Source organism: Stegodyphus dumicola, chromosome 2 (assembly GCF_044657685.1).
Source record: "Stegodyphus dumicola isolate Sdum_Otavi_A_Nest chromosome 2, ASM4465768v1".
Lineage (NCBI taxonomy): Eukaryota > Metazoa > Arthropoda > Arachnida > Araneae > Eresidae > Stegodyphus > Stegodyphus dumicola.
The window spans coordinates 56,552,136-56,575,835 of NC_140769.1; the positions used below are offsets into that span (position 1 = coordinate 56,552,136).

General features: G+C 29.3%; 1 protein-coding gene across 1 annotated transcript; it reads left to right on the plus strand.

Moving 5' to 3' along the window:
* The first annotated feature begins 5,086 nt into the window (after positions 1-5,086).
* Positions 5,087-23,442, plus strand: LOC118201828 (uncharacterized). The gene is made up of 2 exons (XM_085809937.1): positions 5,087-5,451; positions 22,801-23,442. Exons 1-2 carry the CDS (start codon positions 5,087-5,089, stop codon positions 23,276-23,278), a joined length of 843 nt encoding a protein of 280 aa, XP_085666063.1. The 3' UTR covers positions 23,279-23,442.
* Positions 23,443-23,700: the final 258 nt, after the last annotated feature.

A 23,700-nucleotide genomic window follows, 5' to 3' on the forward strand; every position in this document is an offset into this window, starting at 1 on the left:
TTTTATCTTTAATTTTTTATTGAGTACTGAATTATATTCCATTTAGATGGTAATTTTAGTTGGATTTTCTTCTTCGATTTTTCATCCTTTGGTTTATTTTTTTAATTAAAATTATTTTGAAATGAAGGTTTATTGCACCCCTCCCTTTTGAGCATTTTTAATTTTGATGTTATGGTGTGGATTGCATACACATAAGGGAAGATATTTCAAACCTGAATGTCAAATTGATTTGGAAAAGTATCTTTCATTTTATACATTTAAAAAAAAAAAAAAAGAGCAATGCCAGTTAAAATTAGCTACTGAATTTGTATAATCAATTGAACTCGCTCACATGCAAAATATTTGTCTATCCATAAATAAAGAAAATCCAGAAAAATCAGAAAAAATTTTCATTGCTGAATATAAGTTTCTTAATGATGTGTTAGCTTCACTGATTATGGTAGGTAGAGCATTCAGAAGCTATCTGCATAGTTTTTTTAGCATTCAAAAATGTTTTTCAGTGTTTTACCATATTTACAAGCTACATTTTGAAGTTTATGTACATAATGATTGCTTATTAGTTAGCTGTATATGTTTATGTAAGAAAACATTTATTACTGATTAATTAATATTTAGAATATTAACCAAGACTCAATTGGGTAAATGTGCCTGGTGTAAAATATATTGCTGTTTTGAAGGTTTTGTATCCTGACTGCATTTTATATGGGGCATAAATTTGGTTCGTGCTTAATCAATCAATACATTGATTGCCACCTAAATTATGCATTATTTCTATTTTATGACCATATTATGAAGCATCTTTATGCAGTTCGATGATTTTTAGAATTTCTAGTGTTGTGTCGCATTTTTCAAGAATTTTTTTTTTTTTTTTTTTTTTTCTTATTTCATTTCTCATTAGCCTTTTATGTTATTCACCTTTGATGTTATTTAAGTTAATATGATCTATTACCAAAAATATGTATGTATCCCTATTTATCTATTTAGCCTGAGAATCAGTTTAATGTTTCCCCATGTGGTTTGTTTAACCAAAATGATAGAATTTTTGCAAACTACAGAATTGTTGATGTTTCTTTAAATAGTAAGTCCAGATGGGCAGGATGAAGTGAGCAATTCATTAGAAAAATAAGATTTGTAAATAGCACACACAGCACAATAATTACTGAAAAGAATTCAAGGAAAATGTAGATATTTAGAAATTCTTCCGTGTCACACAAAATAAACTGCATTCTCGAATCACTCTTAAGGTAACTCCTCACTTGTAGTTCAGCTAACTGCTAAGTCACATCTGATTTACAACTGAATCTCCTAGTTCTTTGACTCGTGTATAGAAAAGGGGTTTTAGAACTTCAAAAATGTGTATTCGCAATTCTTCCAGAAATTGCCAGCTTTTGTTGCCAAGGCCCCATAAGTACAAAATTGCATTTATCTCAAGTTCTAATTGAGCTATTTGTACAGTTCCAAAGAAGTTGCACTCAAAACTAAAAGATCTATAGTTTATACAACAAATAAACACTTCAGACATGTGACTATAAATTAGATTAAACACAAAATAAATCATAAAATTATCATCTAAAAACAACAAATGAATAAAACAATGCAAAATATGATAACAGTACAGAAGATCAAAAAATACAATCAACAAGGATTAAAATAGTTACAGCATCATCCCCTCCATAAGGATTGTGCAGCTCAGGCAGTGCAATCCCCAAGATTATGGGCAACTTATTCTCATTAATGTAATAAGGTATAAGTCTTTTGTAGTGTACTGCGGAAGTCTATTGTAGTGCACTATGGTTTAGAAGAAGGAATTCTGTGTGCATGCACCACTATGTCATTTGGTTTCTTGATCACACAGTAGGGTCCTTCCCATGATATCTGTATGCTATGATGATGCTTTGGGTTGTAGAGCCAGTCTCAATCCTCTTCCCTGAATTCCCTTTCTGCTAACCTAGGATCATATCTTGTCTTATCCTTTCGGTGGCTGTGTTGGTCCTTTCCCTGGTGAACTGATGAATGTCATCTAAACATGCGTGCAGATCATCCAGGTATTGCTGAGGCAAAGAAGGCGTGTCTGGCAGTTGTCTGAAGAGAAGGTCTCATGGCAGATGAAGATTTTTTCCAAAAATCATTTACAATGAGGAAAAGCCAGTGCTGTCGTGAATGGCACTTCTGTACTCTAGCATGAATGATATGATGGCAGTTTTTGATGCCAGTCCCTGCTGGTTCTAGGATGCAAATAGAGAGAGATTGCCTAAGATTAATTGAATCTCTTCCCCATGCCATTTGACTGTGGATATAATGGAGTGGTTTGTGTCTAGTCCATTCTAAGAATTCTAGAAAATCTTTTAAATATGGAAAATATGATCCCTGGTTAGAATGAATAATGGGAGACACTCCACATCGAGAAATTTGGTTCTCCATTAAAACTTCTGTAGTCCATTAAAACTTGAAGCATCTTTATTAGGGATGGCATAAGCTTCTGGCCATTTACTAAAGTAGTCCATGATAAGCAAGATATATTTGCTACCCATAATTGTATGAGCTAAAGGTCCTAGAATGCCCAAAGCAATCCTTTAGAATGGTGCTTTCATGCTGTAGTGCTGTAATCTTATTCATGTATGTGTTTGTGATCCCCTTTGAGCTCTACGGGCATCACATGATTTGCATCACTTTTGTGTATCTGCTTTGGCTTTGTCACAGAAGAAACGTGCACAAACTTTGTGGAACGTCTTCATTATACCGAAATGACCTCCAGCAGAGCTGTTATGAAGCTCTTGACAGAACAGTAGACATTCAATATCTCAGTAAGAGCTGCCATTTGAGGTTCTTTCTGTCGTAAGCTTCCCATTTGTGGCAGAGAACTCCATCCAAGTCGAATATCTTTTCATCATCAGACTGTTGCCATTCTAACTCATCTTTTTCAATAGTAGCCTCAACTCGGGATCTTCCATTCGCGCATTTTCAGTTCTTCGCTGCTCCAGTTGTTTATCTGTTGAGTCCGAGAATCAGTGTAATGGCTCCCGACGAGATTTCTTTAATCAATGATGATAATAATATTCAAAGAATTATAATGTCATTCTTGAGTATAAGAATCTTGTGTAAGAATTTCGAATAGTGAAGGGAGGAGAACAAGAGGAGGTGTCGCATCATTCAAATTTTGGCTGATAAAGTAAGATAAGTTTTCTAAAACGTTTCTATTTTTATTGAATGCTTATTGTAGTTATAGCTTATGAATGTATTTATTTTGATGTTTAAACTCTATGTGTCACTTAATTTCCACCTCTTATATTCTGTTTTTGTGAGTAGAGATATTTTGTGCAACAACTGTATTTATCAAAATCGTAAAATCAACCTTGTATTTAGCGTAAGTATAATGAAACACTCAATCGATTTTGAGGGCAGCTAAACGTCCCTCCTCATCAGGAGAAAGAAATACCTAGAAAGAAGAAAATAAAGGAGAAGGAGTCTCAGAAACACGTGGTCCTTATCAGCACTGCATGTGGTTATAACTGGATTTTTAATCAGAGTTGCACTGGCCGCCTACTTTTACTGAGCCAGGCTATCTGATCAAGCATAAAGGACAAGAAAAATTAGGAAGTTAAAATAGGGAGCGAGGGGCCTATTTTAACTTCGCTAATTTTTCTTGTCCTTTATGCTTGATCAGATAGCCTGGCTCAGTAAAAGTAGGCGGCCAGTGCAACTCTGATTAAAAATCCAGTTATAACCACGTGCAGTGCTGATAATGACCACGTGTTTCTGAGACTCCTTCTCCTTTATTTTCTTCTTTCTACGTATTTCTTTCTCCTGATGAGGAGGGACCTTTAGCTGCCCTCGAAATCGATTGAGTGTTTCATTATACTTACGCTAAATACAAGGTTGTTTTTACGATTTTGATTGTCACATTAGCGTGTTTCTCTTCTAGTCTAACTGTATTTATGTTTCTTCCTCACCCCCCCCCCCAATTTCAAATCAATTTCAAAATGTGCCAGTATATAAAGTTACATATATCTTGGGAAATTTTGAATAAAAACTCTTTTAATTTTTTTCAGATATGTCTAGAAATACATCTACTCTAAGATGATAGTAAAAATTTTGTAGGCTATAATTCAAATATTTTTTCAAAAAATTATAAAAATTGCTACAAAATATAAATTTTAAAAACCAATCAGAAAATATCTGTGAATTTTATTTGGTTTGAGCCTACATTTCGAATTGTGAAAGAAGGAATCGATTAAGTTTAGTAAAAAAAGAGATATTAATAAATATGTGTATACCATATTCAATTAACATAGATCTACAATTTTTGGAGCTAATTTTTTTTTCAAATTACTCATGCGATTCATATGAAACTTGGCACTTTGGCATAATTTAAGCTGTAGAATTGAAATCTAAAATAATTAAATAAATACATAAAATTTTTTTAAAAAGTGAGGCTGTTTCATAGAAATTCTGATTTTGTGTCAATACCTATAACAATGCTATATACTAATCAAATATAGTCATGCTTCTGTAAATGAAAAATGCAAATTAAATTTGTCAATCTACACAGTAGACTGGAAGATATAGAATTGTCTAGGCAAATATTTAACATTGCCAAATAATTTGTGTAGCTGAATTAGATAATAAAGATAATTTGCATTTAAATAAGTATATTCATAATTGTTCTCAACAACATGTTTCTTAGTGTCTATTGAATTGAATTTTTTAGAATTTTTAGACTGTGTATTTATTGATATGGGGATTTTAGATGTACTTTTTTGCCATATATTATTTAACAAGCATTAAAGACAAAGTTACTTGTACATATTAAAATCATAATAATAGCACAGTCATACATTTAAATATATTTCAGATTATATTTGGATAAATTGATTATAAACAGTGCGACTGCTTTTCAAAGTTACTAAGTGTTCCTGCATAATATCTTTGCATTATTTCAATATAAATTTGGCTATAATATTTTTTATTTGGTATTTGTTTTATAAACCATAATTTAATTCATTATTATTTATTGTTTTTTCCACTTATTTATTTAGGCAAATAATTTCTCAAGTCTTTCTTTTTGCTCTTTCATTCATGTGATAAAATGTGTTCAAAGAATTATTTCATCTTTATAGTGATTTACCGAATTTCAACTACTGCTTGTCAGCAGATTTCTGCTGTGTTACATAAAGATGGAAATAAGCATCGAAAATACAAGTGTCACCATTGTGAATATACTGCACGTTCATCGAGTACTCTTCGAGCCCATATTCGGGTGCATACTGGAGAACGCCCATTTAGATGTCCTGTATGTAATCAAGGTTTTACCCAAAAAGGAAATATGTTCAGACATGTTACAAAACATTTTTCAGAAAGTAAAAGTGACTGTCCAGTATGTAAAATTAAGTATTACAATGAGGTACAGTTGATGGAGCACTTGAATATGCATCTATCTTCTATGAGTGCTGTGTAATTCTGTAGAAAAATTTTACTATGTTGGTCAAAATGTGATGTTTTTGGTTGATTGAAATGACATTTTGATTTCACAGCAGTAGCATTTCACTTTTCTTTCTAAATTTTCATTGCTCAGTGGAATTTTTAAGAATTTATTGTTTTTTATGTTATATGCACATGTGTGTATATATATATCATTCTTTCATATTTTATATGGTATTTATGATTGTTATAAATTTCTTGCATCTTAGAAACTGATGACTTTTATTATATATATCTGTATTCTTATTTTTATTATTATTATTAATTGAAGTGCTTACATGTAGCAGGCTTATGTTAGTGTAACTTGTTATGAAATGTTTGCAATGTATTGTGTTTGAAATACATCATCATAATTTTGGTAATATTTTTTTCTTGTTTTTATATGGCATACAAAATGTAGATTGCTCTCAAAACTAGAATAGTTAGTATTATATAATAACATATTAAAAAGTTGCTAAGAAAGTAAATATTTATTAAAAATATTTTTGAAATAGTTTCTGTAGTATTGCATTCAGCATGTTAAAAGCATTTTAAAAAGTAGAAGATGCTTTTAGGGAGCTGAATATGTTACTTTACTCAGCGTAAAAACTGATTTTATTTTGTTTTATTTTATTATTTATTTATTTTGAGAAAGAGGGAGGCAAGGAGTCAGGAACTGTAGTAATGTGTACATACTATTCAACTTTTTAAGTTTAATGTGATTGTGAAAGCATAGCCGGACTTGGAACACTTGGGTTTGAAATAAGACTTTCTTTTCAAAAGAATTTGATATACAAAATTTGTAAATTAATAACTTTTTATATCCCAGCCTATTAGGCAGAACATTTTTGCCTTTTTATAACAGCATTAAATTAAAAATTTAATTTAGTCCAAAAATTCATTTTCATTGAAATTAAGAATTTGGCAGATTGTAAAACTCAAGGTTTACCGTAAAGAATTATACTTATGTTGTTAAAATACTACAATGAATATTAAGAAGTAATATATATATCTGTCACATAATTTTTAAATATGTATCCATATTTATTTATATATTGTAACTTATGATGGAAATAATAATTGGTCTTCCTGAAGTTTATAAAAAGTTTATAAAAAAGAAAGAATAAAGTTACTTGAATATTTTTTTATGTACATATTTGTAAAGTTGGAAAAAAAGTATACCAAAGGAGAACATTATGATGATTTTATTTACTGTTTTTTAAGTAATTTTAAAATACTTTCATTTTTCTGTATAATATTAATTTTCATTCATTAAATTTTTATAGTACAGTTCTTGTGTGTTTTCATTTTATAGTGCCTTTTTAGTATGCTGTGCATTGATGATGTGTCAGATTTTATACTTTTTGTAAAATATTAATTAGAAGTAATTTTTATTTATGTTGCAATAGTTAAAAATATTATTTTACATGTTAAATTTGATTTATAGTTTAGTTTTAAATGTATTTTAAAATTATATGACCACTTTAAACATAACTGAAATAGGTATTGTTATGTGCTATTACTTATTTTTCTTTAAAAAAATTATAGTTCATTTGATATACCCAGTTTATAATACAATTAATTTTAATGTATTTAGTTATTATATATTTTATATTAATATGTGCTAATTAGTGTTTAAATATTAATTCTTTTTCTCGACTATTTATTTCTATTTTTAAATTTGTATTTGCATATTTTCTTTGAAAATTAAAAAATATATATAAAGTAGAACTAAAGTTGTTATTTATGAAATAAATATAATAATAAATTTTATAGATCGAAATTCAGTGGAATTTTATCAAACTACAAAATATGTATTTTTTTTTGTTAATTCTTTTACTGCCTTTTTCCTAGGAGAGCGACGTAATCGCACTTGCGATTGGGACCTTTTGGCCATTTACTCTGGTCTAAAACAAGAATTGATTGGCGACAAGGAGCTAAACAGTACTCATCATCCATACAAGTGCAATCTGTGTCCATATACAACATTTCTTCCAGCTGTACTTAGGCAGCATATGCTTACTCACTCCATTGAAAGACCGTACAAATGTCCCATTTGCGATAAAGGGTTCACTCAGAAAGGAAGTGTTCAACTCCATATGTTACATCACACAGGAGAAAGACCTCACAAGTGCCCAGTATGTCAAAGGTGTTATTCACAAAAAGGGAGCATGAGGCGTCATATCTTGCAGCATCTTAGTAAGAATTCAAATAAGTGCCCCCTTTGCTCTGAATCTTTTGAACTAAGATCTGAAGTTGAGGCCCATCTGATTCAGCATACCAAAAAAGACTCATTTTTCTGTAGTTTATGCCAAGCAACCTTTACTAGTGCTAGCAGTCTTGAAGAACATAATAAAATTCATCATAAATCTGAAACCTGATTGGTAACCATTTTTGGAAATTTTCTATTCATCTCTTGTACTGAAGTTTTTCATTGCCCTTTAAGGGTAAAGAGTGAATGCTGTTTCAAGCCTATCATGTTGTAAAGCTTATTTGGCATATTGACATTTGTATACAATCATCATTAGAAAAAATTGTTTTAAGAAACCTTTTGATTTAGCATATTTAAGAAAAGCATTTTTTAACTGCTTTAAGTTTGCTTCATCAACATATTTTAATTTTTTTTTCCCATGATGAAATATTAGTTCTTATGCAGGCATCCTTAGATATAACTGCATTATAATTTTATTGGCATAAATTTTATCTTCTATATTGTCCTCTTTTGTTAAACGTAGCCATTATGTAAATGTGTAATGTAAGTGTCCCAGTTTTTGAGATATACTAGTTTTAAAATTTATATTTTAAATTTTCAACTTCAAGTAAAATCTATGAAAATAAGAAAATTGTATCATGGGAATATATGTTAATTTTGAATCTTGTCTTATTAACTAATAACTACCTATTAAATAGCTTAATACCTAAAATATATTTTACTTGAATAGTAAAATTAGTCATTTTGGTGGTTGCCTTAATAAATTTATGATGGCCTTGGTTGGATAAGGATGTAGTCAAGAGAATAATGTTATAATTAGCTATACTGATATATATATATATATATATTTTATTTTCTCAAGTAATAGTGGTTTGGGGCAGAAGATTCACTATAATTTTACTTTATGTTGCTGCTTAATAATTATAATTTGAAATTGTTCTTGATCTGGTAAATTTTAGTAAAAACATTATTTTTGAAATGAAACAAAGTAATTCTGCTCGAGAACGTCATTCTTATTAGTGATTTGATATGTGTAATGTTTTTATTAATCCCGGGTGATATAATAATTCTAATATAGTAATTCTTTCAAAATGCAACCCATTTATATTCCCTTATATTCATATTAATTATGCATGGCAATTAATTTGTAAATATTTATAGAGCATTTCTTAAAAAAAAAAAAAAAAAAAAAAAAACTGCTATTGTCATCATTGGTGAGTTTGATATAGTCTTCTTGTGTTCCTAAGTCATTTTCTAAATACTTTAGCATATATCTAGTCATCAAGTTTCAAGAATTTTTTAGTTTTATGAGTGAATTTGTCGTGAATTAAAATTTTTTTTTAAATTGACCATTGTACATAAATTGATTATGCACTAATCAAGGGATGCCTGTATTAATCTAATATGAAATATAAATATGCATTAATTTATTTAGCATAGGTTGTACCTCTTAAATCCAGTATTCTGGAACTTGGATATCGTCAAACTGCAAAATTCTTCAAAAAATTATTTTCTTATTCTAAACTTATAGCTTTCATTTTCAGTAAAAAGCTTAAAACTCTTTTTTTTTTTTTTTCCTTTATAAGTTATACCCAGGTGAAAGTTGAATTCTATGGTTTCAGTGTATTGATATGCACTTTTTTCCTTTTGGTTGTTCCCACTTTTTAGGCATGATAGTTTACATGTATGTTTATTAATATTTGTATTACCTTCTAATCCCTTTAGCTTCTTAATTAGTATCCTGAAGAACTATAATACATCTGAATATAGGAGCTGCAAAGATTGTTAACCTCAAACCCTGGGTTGCAGTGTAAACAAAGTATGAATGCTACAAACAACAGTAGAATTATTAGTGATTTTTAATTCAGAACTTCTATTGGCAAATCCAGACACTAATGATAGCAGATTCAAAAAGAGGTACAACCTGTAATATTAGTTCTTATCTAATATTTGAGGTGTTTTATTTCTGTTTGGTTACAGTTGAGATCATTACATATCTCAAGACAGGTTCGTAATGTTCTTTTATATGATTGTTATATACATTAATAGATCTTTTATTTTATTATATGTTAGATTGTTATTATTATAAGCAAAATTTAATAATCATTTATATCTTTCTGTGGCTGCTCACTGTAAAAGTAATGCATGATTTTGATGCTACCTATGGGATACACATAAAACAATTTAATTTTATTATAGTTTTCTTGTTTCAAGAGTAGTCATTATTTTTTTAAACTCATCTGTAATAATAATAGTTTTTTTTCTCCCCCCCCCATAATGGATTATAAGTTTAACATAAATTGATCATAAGTTTAAATTCAAAATGTTTTGAAGTCTAAAATTTGCATTACAAAGCTAGACCTGACTAAATGCTTTGTGCTAAAAACACCTATGCCCACTGTTGTTTGGCATTATTGCAGAAAAAATACGAAATTTATTTTAAAATGTCTTATAATCTTATTATATAAGTAAACACTTCATCTCTGATTATAACTCTTTTTTATGTGTATCATACAAGTCTGTGCTTGTGCATAAAGCCATAGTCATGTATTTTATAGCTTTCAAAATGAAAAACATGTGAAAGCTAATTTGTAAATTGACTGACTCACTGAAATGTAGGATTAAAACACTGTGCAACCAAATTTTGCCCGCATTTTATATTATAAGTAATATTTTCTATATTGTAACTATTAAATAGCTGTTAAACAAATGCTTATTAATGTGAAGTTTGTATTTTGATTCTCTAACACATCCATAAGAATGGAAAATATTTAAATAAATAATTGCTAACAAATCCAATTAAGTTAATTAAAGCAAATATTTCATCTTAACACTTTGGCAGTCAGAGACAAGAATTCTCATTTTCTGTTTAAGCATTAGCGGTCGGCAATGTGTTAAAATTATGTTTTTGTATCAATGGTTCCTTATTAATTCAAGCTAAATGCAAAGAATTTAATCACAATTATACATAGGGTAGTCAGTAAATTGGTTACTATTGGCTGCAGAACTAAAATAGTATGAAATACTTATACATAGCAATCAGGTTTATTTTTTTCATATAAACCTGAGTTACGCTCAGGTACCTAACCCATCAGTGCTGCATTATTTAATGTTGGCATTCAATAACTGTCTTAGCATTAATGAAATGTGTACCATTAATGCTAACACAGTTAAGCAATTGAAAATCATATTGGGCTATGCCAGAGGCTGTTGAAAGTTGTGTGTCAAATCTGTAAAACCCTGTTGGGTTGCCCACACCACTTGAGACTTGGCATTGTCCTGATGGAACAGTATGCTGCGAGTTGGTTCACGTGAGATTCCAGTGAATTACAGCCAAAAGATGTGGTATGATGCAGCAGTTGTATTTTCTCTTTGCATTTAGAAATGAGCTAGTAGTACACTGCACTTCTGATGTGCATTCCCTAAGCATAAGTCATTTTCATATTGTTCTGGTACGTCCTCAGTAGTCAGTGGCTTTGCTAATTAACTTCATATGATTTTGACTGTTGTGGTTTTAGTGACACCATTTAAAATTACCCTTAGTGATTTCTTGTTATTCCACACTAGTGTGTTATCTGTTAACTGACTTTCCATAATATTTCAGTTATATTTTATTTCAAAGAACTTTTGCAGTGTGCTATTTACTAAAACTTATCCTGCTTCAAGATTTTTTAATCTTTTGAATCTCTGAAATTCTAATTTGATGTGGATATCACTCTGCAGTGTTTTAATTGATTTAGTGGCTCTTAGATTTTTTCCCCTTTTTGTTCCAGTTGGAATTTCTCATCCCTTAATTGTTTTATTATTATTATATTAAAAACATGTCTGTGAGCAGCTATCTTAAATTGTGTTGATTCATTTATAGAAATATATAATGCTTGTTGTTTATTTTATACTTTTTTCCCTTGTGATTAATACTCAGAGTTTTGCTTTCATTTAGATTAATTAGGAAGTGTTTGAGTTCTTGTATATGATATAAGAGACTTAATGAGTCTAAAAACTCTCAGCTGATAAAGAAATTTTTGCAATGCTTAGCTGTGATCTTTTTAAGAAAATGTATGTTTTTGTGACTCATGCTAGCGTATTAAATGTATAGTGCTGAAAACATCTATGCAAATCTGCTATGCAACTCAACTTATTTTTATGTGCCATGTAGAATTTCTGTGTCTGTCAGAACATATCTTGTTTCAAAAGAAATCTCAGTTTAATACAGTTTTTAAGCTTTTGGTATAAGTTTAAAGATTCCAAGTTTTTCTACTACTACTGGTCATTTGTATTGGCACAGTTGTATATTTGCTTGGCATGTGGTTATTATTTTTTTGGGGGGGTCGGGTATGTGTTTTTCTTTTTTGGGAGAGCAACGTGCAAGCATTATGATAACAAGAAATCTATGCAGTGCTTCCATAAAATAAGAATCTATATTTTTTAGTTATATGAATAGTTTCTAGTTTTAATTTCTCACGTATTTTATAAGACCTTTTTTTTAATGTGATTGCTTTTTATATATTCCTAAAGATTCTTAATTTTTATTTGCATGATTGAGTAATTTAGAATTGCTATAAACCTAATCCAGCATAAAATGTATTTAAAATAATTTTAAAATAATTTTGATTATATTTTGTAATTTTAAAAGACCTGAATCAGTCGTTTTAGATTTTTATGTTTTCAAAAAAAGAAGAAAGAAATCCTTAATGATAATCCCTCCTTATCTTTTTTGTGTTCTAGTAATCATTTCATGTGTCAGCATTTCTAATTACATTCTGAATTGTAATAATATAGGCATAATTATTTATTTATACATTCTGCATTTCTAATAATACAGTCAAAAGTCGTTAATTCGGACACCCATAATCCGGAATGATCTATAATCCAGACCTCAAAGCTACAAACTTTCTGCGCATGCGCATAGGCCTTTACGTGCGCGTGTAAGACCTTTACGGCTGCGAATATGCGTGTGCAAATGCGCATAAAACGTTTACGCATGTGCGTTTAATGTATAACGGACGGTATAAGCTAAGCTAAAATTATCTAATTCAGTTAATGTTGCAGATTGCGTTGTTCCTTAATCTTCGAATTGGATCCGGCTTATTATTTTTTGCAGACTGTTAGAGCAATTTTATAAAAGTAAGCTTGAACTTTCGATTATATCAAATAGAATTTCCGATATATATTTGCTAATATGTAAAGGATCTAAAGCGAAAGTATGTTCCGAAATCTGTTTATCAATTTCACGCTGCTCGGCGGGGGGAACGCCGCGGCGCGCAATAAATTGGAAGTTGATCTGTCAGCATTATCCTTATCTTCAGAGCAGATGTTTTTATTTTATTTGGCTTATAATTCCTTACTAAATGTAGTATTTTATCTTGATGTACTCCATCTTTGATATGATTTAAAACAAGTTCCTCGTCATTATAATTCGCATCCGATAGTGAAGAAAATGTCAGAGGTTATTGAAAACGAAAAAATTTTGATTGACAAATTAGTCGGTATTCTCGACACAGCAATCATAGGACTTGAACAGCAGAACTTTATAACTAAACAAGAAATTATGTCTGTTTAATAGAATTAAAGAGAAAGCATTATCACATGAAACGAAGCAACTTAAACAACTTACCTTGAAAGAAATGTTTAATAAAGTAAACAAATAAATATTAAACTTTTTCTTTTTGTAAATTTTGATACCCTTTAGGTCATAATTGTTCTTTTATTTCATAAATTACGGTTTCATATTTTTAATTTTGTAATTTCTGCATGCCATCTTACCAGATTTAAACTGATGATCTATAATCCGGAAAAATCGATAATCCGGAATCGCAGAAGTCCCGACGAGTCCGAGTAACAACTTTTGACTGTATAGGCATAATTATTTATTTGATTGGATTGAAATAGCTGTGTTGAAAAGAAGGGCACTAATGTTTTTAATAAATATGCAAATTAATTTATATTTGATCTCATGTTCTGTGGAGAACAAAGATGCCACAGTTATTTAAGTTAAAATCTTTATGCTATAGTTTAAAAATCTTTGTGAAAGGAAATGAATAATATTCTCCAGGTAACAGATGAGAAAAATAAGCATAAACTATGACTTAATCATTGTGAAATATTCTTTTTATTGTCTTTTCTTTTACACCAATCCAAATGAAAACGTTGAGCAGAAATAAAAGCAGCTTTATGAAATGGCTTTTTCGGGAACAAATTGTTTGGGAATACACTAAAAAACAAAAAGATCTTTTCGTAAATAATGCTGTATATGTTTTGTCACATTTTTAGTATAACTCCAGAATTAAATCCAAACTAAGTGGTAGTATAAATTAAAGTTCAGATGCTGGTTCTGTGCCATTAATGTATGTTTGCTCTGTATTTCAAAGCAGTCACTCAAAATTTATTTATCATTATTATTATTTTAAATCATTCATTTTATATTTAAGAACTGTGATGCACTCTAATCAGAGTTTCTGGAATGTGCTGCTCAAAACAGTTCCATGCTTAACTGTCTTGTTAAGTAGTGTAAAATTTAAAGCAAAATATTTTGCTAGAGCAAGTAAATATTATACAAGTAGCAAATTAGGTCTTTCCCATTAGTGTATGCATGCTTAAGTATAAAAATAACATGAATGTAAACTAAATACATTTCTGTAGATAATATCTTGTAGGATTATTCGCAAATTCCAAGTCTTATTCTTGAGTGCATATTTTATGTAAAATATACACGTTTCGGATTTACATCTAAAATTTAAAAATATGCAGATACATATTTAACTTCTGTTGTGTAAAAGCAGGCTCTGAAACAGTTTTTTTTTTTTTTTTTTTTTTTTTCCCCTTCCAATTTCTGACAAACAGAAATTTTATATCAAATAATAGAAGGGAATAATTTCTTATGTATAAAGGCAAATTTGAATGTTTGAGATGTATGCTAAATGTGTTGATTTTTAAAATGATAAACTTTTATTTTCAAACTGGTCTACATTTTGAATTTATCGCTCTCTGCTTGCATTATAATACTCTCACAAGAACAGCATTGAAAAAAAATAATAATAATCCTGTGTTTATTTAAATCTAATGTTTTCATTGCTTAAAATAAATTATTTGCCATAGGTTGATAACCACCTCCCCAAAAAAGTAAATGCTGACAAATGTAAACAAAATTTTGAAAAATCACTTGCATTAAATCTGATCTACACACTGTTCAAAATAGTCTTATTCTGTATTTGTGCAGTGATTCCAGTTCTTGCATCATGATTGTAATGCCCTTTTATTTGAAGTATGCATAGCCTAATCTGCTGTTTGGGCTGTGTCTGCTATGGAGTCAAAATGACAACTTCCTATTTTAAATTTAAGCTTTGGGAATAAAAAGATTCTAGGGCTAAGTAAAAGTAAGAAAAAAGTAAAGCAAAAAATGAAAGATTCTGTGAGCTTCATTTCCTCCAGAAACTCAACTTTACTTGGTTGTTATTGTGATGAGGCAACCATTTTCCATTCTTGCATGGGTGTGATCGTATGCGACAAATGTTCTCTCCTAGCTTTCTAAAACTACAGCAATAAAATATCTATTGACTATCTGCCATGAGGATTGAAGTCTTAAGGAACAGTGGCTTTCATGTCAGAAATATTGCCAACAATATCTTTGCTTCTTTTCCAGCTTTTTTTGCTTCTTTCAGTTTGGAAAACTTTGGGATTCTTTATCTAATGTGGCCCGTTACTTTGCCACAGCTATGAATCAAATTCATTACTGCAACCTAAGACACTGGTTCTGTAGATGATATTCAAGCTGAATTACACAGACCGCTATACAAAATTAAATCGGATAACTTCCAGAAAACATCCCAGTTAGGGGGTAAATGCTGTATTTAGTATATTGATGCAGAAAGGGAAAGAAACCAGATTTAATTCTAATAAGATTTTAAAATGTGATTAGCCTTCTCCTCTTATGTGCATGCATGCACACACATATATATGCATTTTATTGATGTAGGTCGTGGGTTACAAACAAGTTATGTCCCTGAGAACATTCATAAGTCATATTTTTTTCATGATTTAGATTTCTGATGAATAATGCGTGTACAATAATTATAACAATACATATAATAGTACTGTAATAATTATATTAGTTTAATAATAGTGCAATGCAATGCAGTTGTAGTGGCACTGATGGTGATCATCATATTCGTAAAATTGTTTATTCTTTCTTTTAATTCAAGCTGGCAGAATGTAAAAATAAACTTATGTTTAGATAGGAAACAAATGCAATTATTGTTATATTGCTTACTCAAAGAGTTATTTGATAGCAAGAAGTTAAGCTAACTTTAATACAAATATCATAAAAGTTATTGAAATTTGCCTTCTAACCATATGCATATTTAAAAGTACTGTAGAGACGTTAGGTTTTTTTGGAGGGGACATAAGAGAGGAAAAATTAGCAATCGCCTTCGACAGGAATCGAACCATGGACCTCTAGAATGCAGAACAACTACACCACGAAGGCACGCTAGGAAGGTGGGAGAAATACCTTATATAATCCCCCTTTTAAAGGGCGACTGGGCTTTTTAGGGGAACCTAATCGCCAAATCCTGGGTGTGGAGAATCTTCAACACCTTTTAGTTCGGGTGCCACTGTAGAGACATTAGGGTTGTTTTTTTTTTTTTTTTTTTGAAGCAGGCAAGATGAAAAACTAGCAACTGCCTTCGCCGGGAATGGAACCATGGACCTCTGGTATACTGGTAGGAAAGTGGGAGAAATACCTTATAGTACAAAATGCATAAACCAGGTCTTCATATCCCAATAATTGCCTTTATAAATACATTAGTTATAAAATAACAAAAGTTACACTCATTAAGTTAATATGAGATTTTTTATATAATTAATGTGCTGTCTTGTAATTTTTGTATCTGCAAACATTTTTGTAATGTAAATATAACGTAAATTTTTACTTTTAGATAACTTTTTTCTCTCTTGAATGTTAGTTATTGAATCATTTTTATCCATCCAACAAGATTAAAAAACACAAAATGGTAGTTCTCTGCCATCTCATGTTCTTGAACAAAAATGATTTTCTAAATGATTTGTTTTAATGTTTCTGATATTTGAATAGGTTTTAGATGTTTTTACCTTTTGTGTGTTATTAGGGAAAGAAAATTTCAGATATTAAATTACTTTTATTTAAATGGTAAAATTTATGAAGGATAAAATAATTATTTTTTGCAGATTCTTCTATGAAATTGTTTTTATCACTGCATATATACATAATGAATCAATATTCAATCTGTAGATTGTAGTAGTTATTCTTATCCAGTCACTGATAAGCATATAGTCTTCCAGTATGAAATTCATCATTGGAAAGAATGGTCTTTAATATAGTTGTGCAAGTTGGAATTTTATATAACCTATAGCTGTTCCAAACATTGGTTTCTATATGGCCAGACTTTGGAATTATAATAGTTTCTAAACAGAATGTATATTAATGTAGCTCTATTTAGATGTATACATGAAAAATCTCATTTGCTGATAACTTATTTTTTTAACCTTATTGGAAAGAAATGTTGTCACTAATAAAAAATGATTATGGATACTCTATATTTTTTCCCCGTTTAAATATTTTTATCTCAAAATATTTAGTGACATCTTTCTCTCTTCAGGTCCTGACATAATACTTTTTATGCATAGAGTTTTAAAACTGTAATTCAGAATTTTCATTTGAAAAGTGGAAGCTCAAAGTTTCCTTAATTTCTTGTTTTTTTTTTTTTTTTTTTTTTTTTTTTGCTTAAGCTTTTATGGCAATTATTTTGAATAAATATATATAAGCCACAAAACTTCATCTCAAACAGTATTCAATCTGGAGCTTGACTTTTTTTTTAATTAAAATTATTAGTTATTTGGATAAGCTAGGTTTTAAAAACCATCGTAGAATATTATTTAGCCATTGTACTGGAAGAATATTATTTAGCAGATTCATGTTTAGAACCAGATTACAGGTTGTAGAATTCTGACAAACAATGTTTATTTATATTGCTGCTGGTGTGGTTAATATTTTTATCAGTCATTAGTTATTTTTACTTTTATTTTTTTGACGTGCTCCAAATGTCTGGCTAATTTTACTTATTGCGCAGGGAAAGATTTATTCAGTGTGGTGGTAATGTGACTGTGTCATGAAAAATCCATAAGACCTCATTTTTGGTTTATATTCTTTATTCACTAAATGTTTAGTACAATCAAAAGTCGTTAATTCAGACATCCATAATCCGGACCTCAAAGCTAAACACTTTCTGCGCATGCGCCACGTTGACACATGCGAATAGGCGTTTACGCGTGTGCGTAAGACCTTTACGACTGGCACATATGCGTGTACGCAAGCGCAGAATACGTTTTCGCGTGAGCGTTTTATGTATAACGAACGGTATGAGCTAAAATTGTCCAATTATCAATTGGAACCGGCTTATTATTTTTTGCAGACTGTAAGAGCAATTTTATAAAAGTAAACTTGAACTTTCGATTATGTCAAATAGAATTTCCGATGCTGGAGCTCCCAAAGGATCTACAAAACGAAAGTATGTTTCGATGTCCATCAAACAAAAAGTGGAATTGCTGCAAAAAATGGATAAAGACATGAAGAAGGTAACAGAGAGGTTAGTGAAAACGAAAAAATTTCGATTGACAAGTTAGTCGGTATTCTCGGCACAGCAATTACGGGACTTGAACAGCGGAACTTTGTAACTGAACAAGAAATAATGTCTGTTTATAGAATTAAAGAGAAAGTATTATCACATAAAACGAAGCAACTTAAACAACTTACATTGAAAGAAATGTTTAATAAACTAAACAAATAAATATTAAGCTTTTTTCTGTAAATTTTGATACCCTTTAGATCATAATTGTTCTTTATTTCATAAATTACGATTTCATATTTTAAATTTTAGAATTTCTGCATGCCATCTTACGAGATTTAAACTGATGATCTATAATCCGGAAAAATCGATAATCCGGAATCGCCGAAGTCCCGACGAGTCCAGATTAACGACTTTTGACTGTATAAAAATAATGTTTTTTGTTATGTATTTATTTCTCATTAATAAAATAGAAAATATTTCCATCAGAAAGGAAAAATCCAAAGAAAATGTACTCAAGTTTGAATAATTTATCATCAGCATTGGGATTTAATTAACTCTTTTGACTTGTAGGTGCAGAGATGTAATAATTAGTCATAAAAATAAAATATGTACTTCTAAACATATTAGTGTATGTCACATCTACTGTGTATTCAATATGAGCAATAGATAATTGTATAAGTAGTGAAAAATAATATTCATATAGAAGATAAAATAGCTGCCCCATTTTTATAGAAGATAAAAAGCAAATCATAATATATTTCTGTACTGTTGGCATTTTACAAAACTATGCCAGATATAAAAATTGCTATATCTCAAATGCTACATTTTATTACTCAGATTTAAATAGATGAAGAAGTCATAAATTTAATATGATTAAACCAAAATTGTTTCTGTACCTTAGTATGGTACGTTTGTATGTACTTACCATTTCAAAAATAGTTAGGTACACCAATTCTTGCTTAAACATGATATTCTTGTTAAATTTTAAAACTTGATTGAACTGTTAAGGTGAGTTGTAAACTTTATGAAAAACCACTTAATGTTGAGTGATTCTTTTTAAGATACTTATGTATTATCCTTTATCAGGAACTTTGATATCAAAGTAATTTAGGTGGTAACCTGGGTTCCAGAGATTTTGGTTAATGGATTTTTGTTCTGTTTCTACATTAATAATGAAAAATTTTGGAATACAATTATTCTAGACTGTTATAGTTTCTTTTTTTTTTTTTTTTTTTTTTTTTTTTGGGTGGGGGGGAATTGATTGCACCAAAACTAAATAAAAAATACAGCTTTATTCAGTAGGATAAAGTTTAGCAATGGGAATTGATGTTGTGCAAGTAAAATGCATAGTACTTGTGTTTTAAATGTCAGATATTTTCCTTTTTAGCTTCAATGATAGATTTAAAAAAAAAATGGATTTTTTTCTATATTTTTTTAAATCTATCATTGAAGTTTCTCTGAAATTCTAATTTTTTAAGTTCATTTTCCATATATCTTTATATTTAAGTACTACCTCTGTTTCAAGTGTATGTGATTTTTAGTGTTTTCAGTGTTGCATTTGTGAAAAATTTCATGAAATTATTCATCTTTAGTGATAATAAGTAAGTGGATTAGGGCATCTGTGAAGAAATAAAAATGAAGAGCATATTGCAGATGGATTCTGAAGCTAATAGAGTAAAACTGTGTATTATTAAATAAAAATATGATGAATGTTAAAGACATGCTTTTTTTAGGCACACAGATATTTATTAGCAACTTATTTAACATACATTGAGACACTAAATAAAATTCTTGATAGTGAATAAAACATAAGTATTTATTTAGTAAATTGTACAGAAATAATTGAACTGTGTTCACTTGAAAAAAATTAAGTTGTACATTTATATATATATATATTGTTTTTGTTGAAGAATGAAATAGTGAAATGAAATTTCTTTAGCTGCAATTTTAGTTAACTCATTGTTTAAATATCTTAAGGTAGTTTGGAAAAAAGTTAAATGTATAGTAAAAACATTTAATAATTTGTATGATAACTTAGATTAGTTAGTTTGTATGTAGTAATAGACAAATTCTCTAAAGTTCATAATAGCTTGTGAACAAACCTGTTCACTTAATTTCTACTGTGGACTCAAGTTACTTCCATTTTATAGTTGTTGTTTTGCTGTATGGGACACATTGGAATATTTTATTGTATAGATATCTTGAAACTAGTATATATGTCGAAGAAGTGCAACTATTAACTATGCAGTTTCCAACAGGGTACCTGATTTTTTTTTTTTTTTTTTTTTTTTTTGCTGCAATCACTGAAAAATCATCTATCACAACTACCTGCCTATGCACTACCTCTCCTAGAGAGATGTAATCTCGTACCTGAATAGTTAGTAATATGAGAATTGTCAGTAAATTTTTTTGATTTCTTTTGAAACCTGACTGTTCTGCATGATTTTGTGATGAAACTTTGTAATCTCATATTATTTGAATGGATCAAATGTTTTTTCTATTGGAGTGAAATATTGTATCTATGTATGTTGCTGTACTCTTTTTATTCTTGATAGGAAATGTTATATTCAAATATCACACAGTGCCAAATTTTTTTCATGCTCTGGTTTTGGCAATTACAGCAGATATTTCAAGGAAATAAAGGAAGACAGTTTATGTAACTTTATGCAGTGCATATGTGTAGCCTTAAAGAAGCAATATAATATATGAAGACTGTACTTTTTCATCCTACATGTTGATCACTTACTTTCAGGTTTTTAGTTATTTTTTCATTAAAACTGAATTTATCACCTTGTGTTCTAAATTTTCAGAAAACTGGATCTTTGAGTATGATCAAAATTGGTATTGCTAAAAATATAAAAAATTATGAATTTTATTTTAAATTGTACAGGGTATTTCAAAAAACTATGCAATGAATTATTTCTTGAATAATTATTTGTAGACTATATAATAATGAATAATTGTTGAGTTTCAGAAATTAATCAAATAAAGTAGATTATGAATAAAATTTATACTCTCATATGAGCCCCATATGAGCCAGATAAAAATATCATTAAGAAAAATGTTGCATTCCCATATAAGTTGGGTATCCTACGATCAAAATTGCCCAAAATGTCATTAATTAAAATATTTGCTTCTCTAAAAACAGTTAGGCAAGTAAGTTTTTAATTGCCATTTTAGTAAGGTACTCTTCTAAACATAAATATATTACTGTGAATTTCAAATTTGTATTTGCGGAAGTGTTAAAATTTTAGAAAAAATTCCCATTGTAGTTCAGTTTTCATATATAATAGTTTGTAAATATAATATGTTGCTTATAATATGTCTAATGTATAATAATTTGTATTTATAGTGTGTAAAATTGGCATTTTTCTGTCCCTCCCCATCAACAGAAATGGTTTAGCTTATATAATTTTGACAATGATGTGAAGGTAATTTTGTGTATCACAGAATTATTATTCTTATAATTTTCTCTTAAGAAAAATAAGTAGCAATGAAAATTTTTTGCATAGATTGTATATGTAAATATTAAAAATCCATATATGCTTTTGCTAAAAAGGGCCGTATGACCAAAATTCTTGTAATATACCTTTAATTCATTCATTTTGTTAGTTGTGGAATCACTGATCTACCTATATTTCAAGAGATAGTCATGCAGTTACCTTTGAAACACCCTATATTTTTGTGTAAAAGCTGGTTTTATCAAGAAAAAGTTTTAGCCTGCTGTCGAAATTTGGCTTCAAAACTTCTTTAAAAAAATGAATAAAAAAAAAAGGTCCTTGTTTTTGTAACTGCACATTTTTCTCTTTTTATTGTAACTGCATATTTTTCTCAATTTCTTTTTCTTACTAAAATGATATATGATGTTTTCATTCCAAGTTTATGCATTTCTTCAAAATTTAAAATATGTTAAAAGACTAAAAAATAAAAAGATTGGTTGATGTATATTTTATGGTCTTTCCCAAATTCTGTTATTGTTATATGATCTCTAGAGTTAATATAAAATTTAAGGAGACTTGTATAAGTGGTTTTAAATGTAAACACAGCTTCAAATTTACTTAAAATATTAAAAATGCATGGTAATTTGGAGGTTTGTTATTTTATTTTGAAAAAACTTGCAAGAAAAATTGTGCAGTTTCAGTAGACTAATTTCTTTGATAATGATTTTTGAGCTTCAGTTTTGAAGTGAGAGTGCAATATATATTTGTGTGCAGATTGGTGAAATTTAGTTAAGTTCATCTTGTTTTTATAAGAATTGAACCTTCCTGTATTTGATTTAATAAAATCTGTATATGTATGTATAACTTCAAAGATAAAATTTTCTATCTATATAAATTTTCTATTTATTTATGGTAACTCTATTTTTGTGCTGTGCAGACTTGTGAGTCTCAGTTTGATGTATCATTGTTAATATTTAGTGTAAAATTTCTTTTTTTATTGATTTTTTTGTAAAATTTTGTGTATATATTTGAATGAACATAGAAAAAAATTTCTGCCATTTGTAAATGTTATTAATTTGTATTAAATATAATTTGTCTTAGTTTTTCAGAAAGGTTTTCGTGCTCCTATAAAAGAGACATCTGTGAACTCAGAGAATGAATATAAATGTATTCTGTGCCATTTGATTTGTCAGAATATTCGCTGTTTAGGAGATCATCTGATGACTCACTCAGTAAGTGGATCCAACAGTTGCCCATTGTGTCAGAAAACTTTCTACCAGAAAGGTGGACTGCGAACCCATTTGAAAAGTCATACAGGGGAGCGTCCGTATGCCTGTGATCAATGTGGAGAAAGGTTTACTCATAAGCATGTATTGAATAATCATAAATTCCTTCATACTGGAGAACAACCATATAAATGTCCTGTTTGTAGCAAAGGTTTTGTGCAAAAAACTAACATGCGACTGCATGTTGCTAAAAACCATTCTACTGAATTAGCTAGGTATCTTCAAAGTAGTCGTACAAAAACAGATTCAAAGGCAGTCTTTTCAGTATGCCAGTTTGATTAGATATTTTATGTTGTAAACAGTATCATTTGAGTGTTTTATGATATGCATCATGGTGATCAACATGTAATGATTTAAGGAATGCTGCAACTATGTAGATCTGCTTAAAGATAATTTTGTGATTTCTGTGCATATAAAATTAGATAAAAAGTTTTTTACATCAATAAGTCTTTATTTCTCATATTGTTTACAAAATTTTGTCAATAGACACCAACTTAATTTTTATAAGATTTTGAACATGGAGAGTGCTAAAAACAAATGGCTGTGGGCTTTAATTTCTTAACTTTGATCTTAGACATATATTTTCACTTACTGAATTTTTTTAAATAAGATGCTGAATTTTATGGAAACTTTCACTGGAGTGGACAAGATTCTGTAAAAATAAATTCAACTTCTTTGAAGGTTCCTGATGGATAACAATGCCA

Coding starts and splice junctions, on each gene's coding strand:
- LOC118201828 (XM_085809937.1), top strand. CDS start 5,087: ATGTGTTCAAAGAATTATTTCATCTTTATAGTGATTTACCGAATTTCA. Junction 5,452..22,800: donor CTATCTTCTATGAGTGCTGT/GTAATTCTGTAG, acceptor GTATTAAATATA/ATTTGTCTTAGTTTTTCAGA.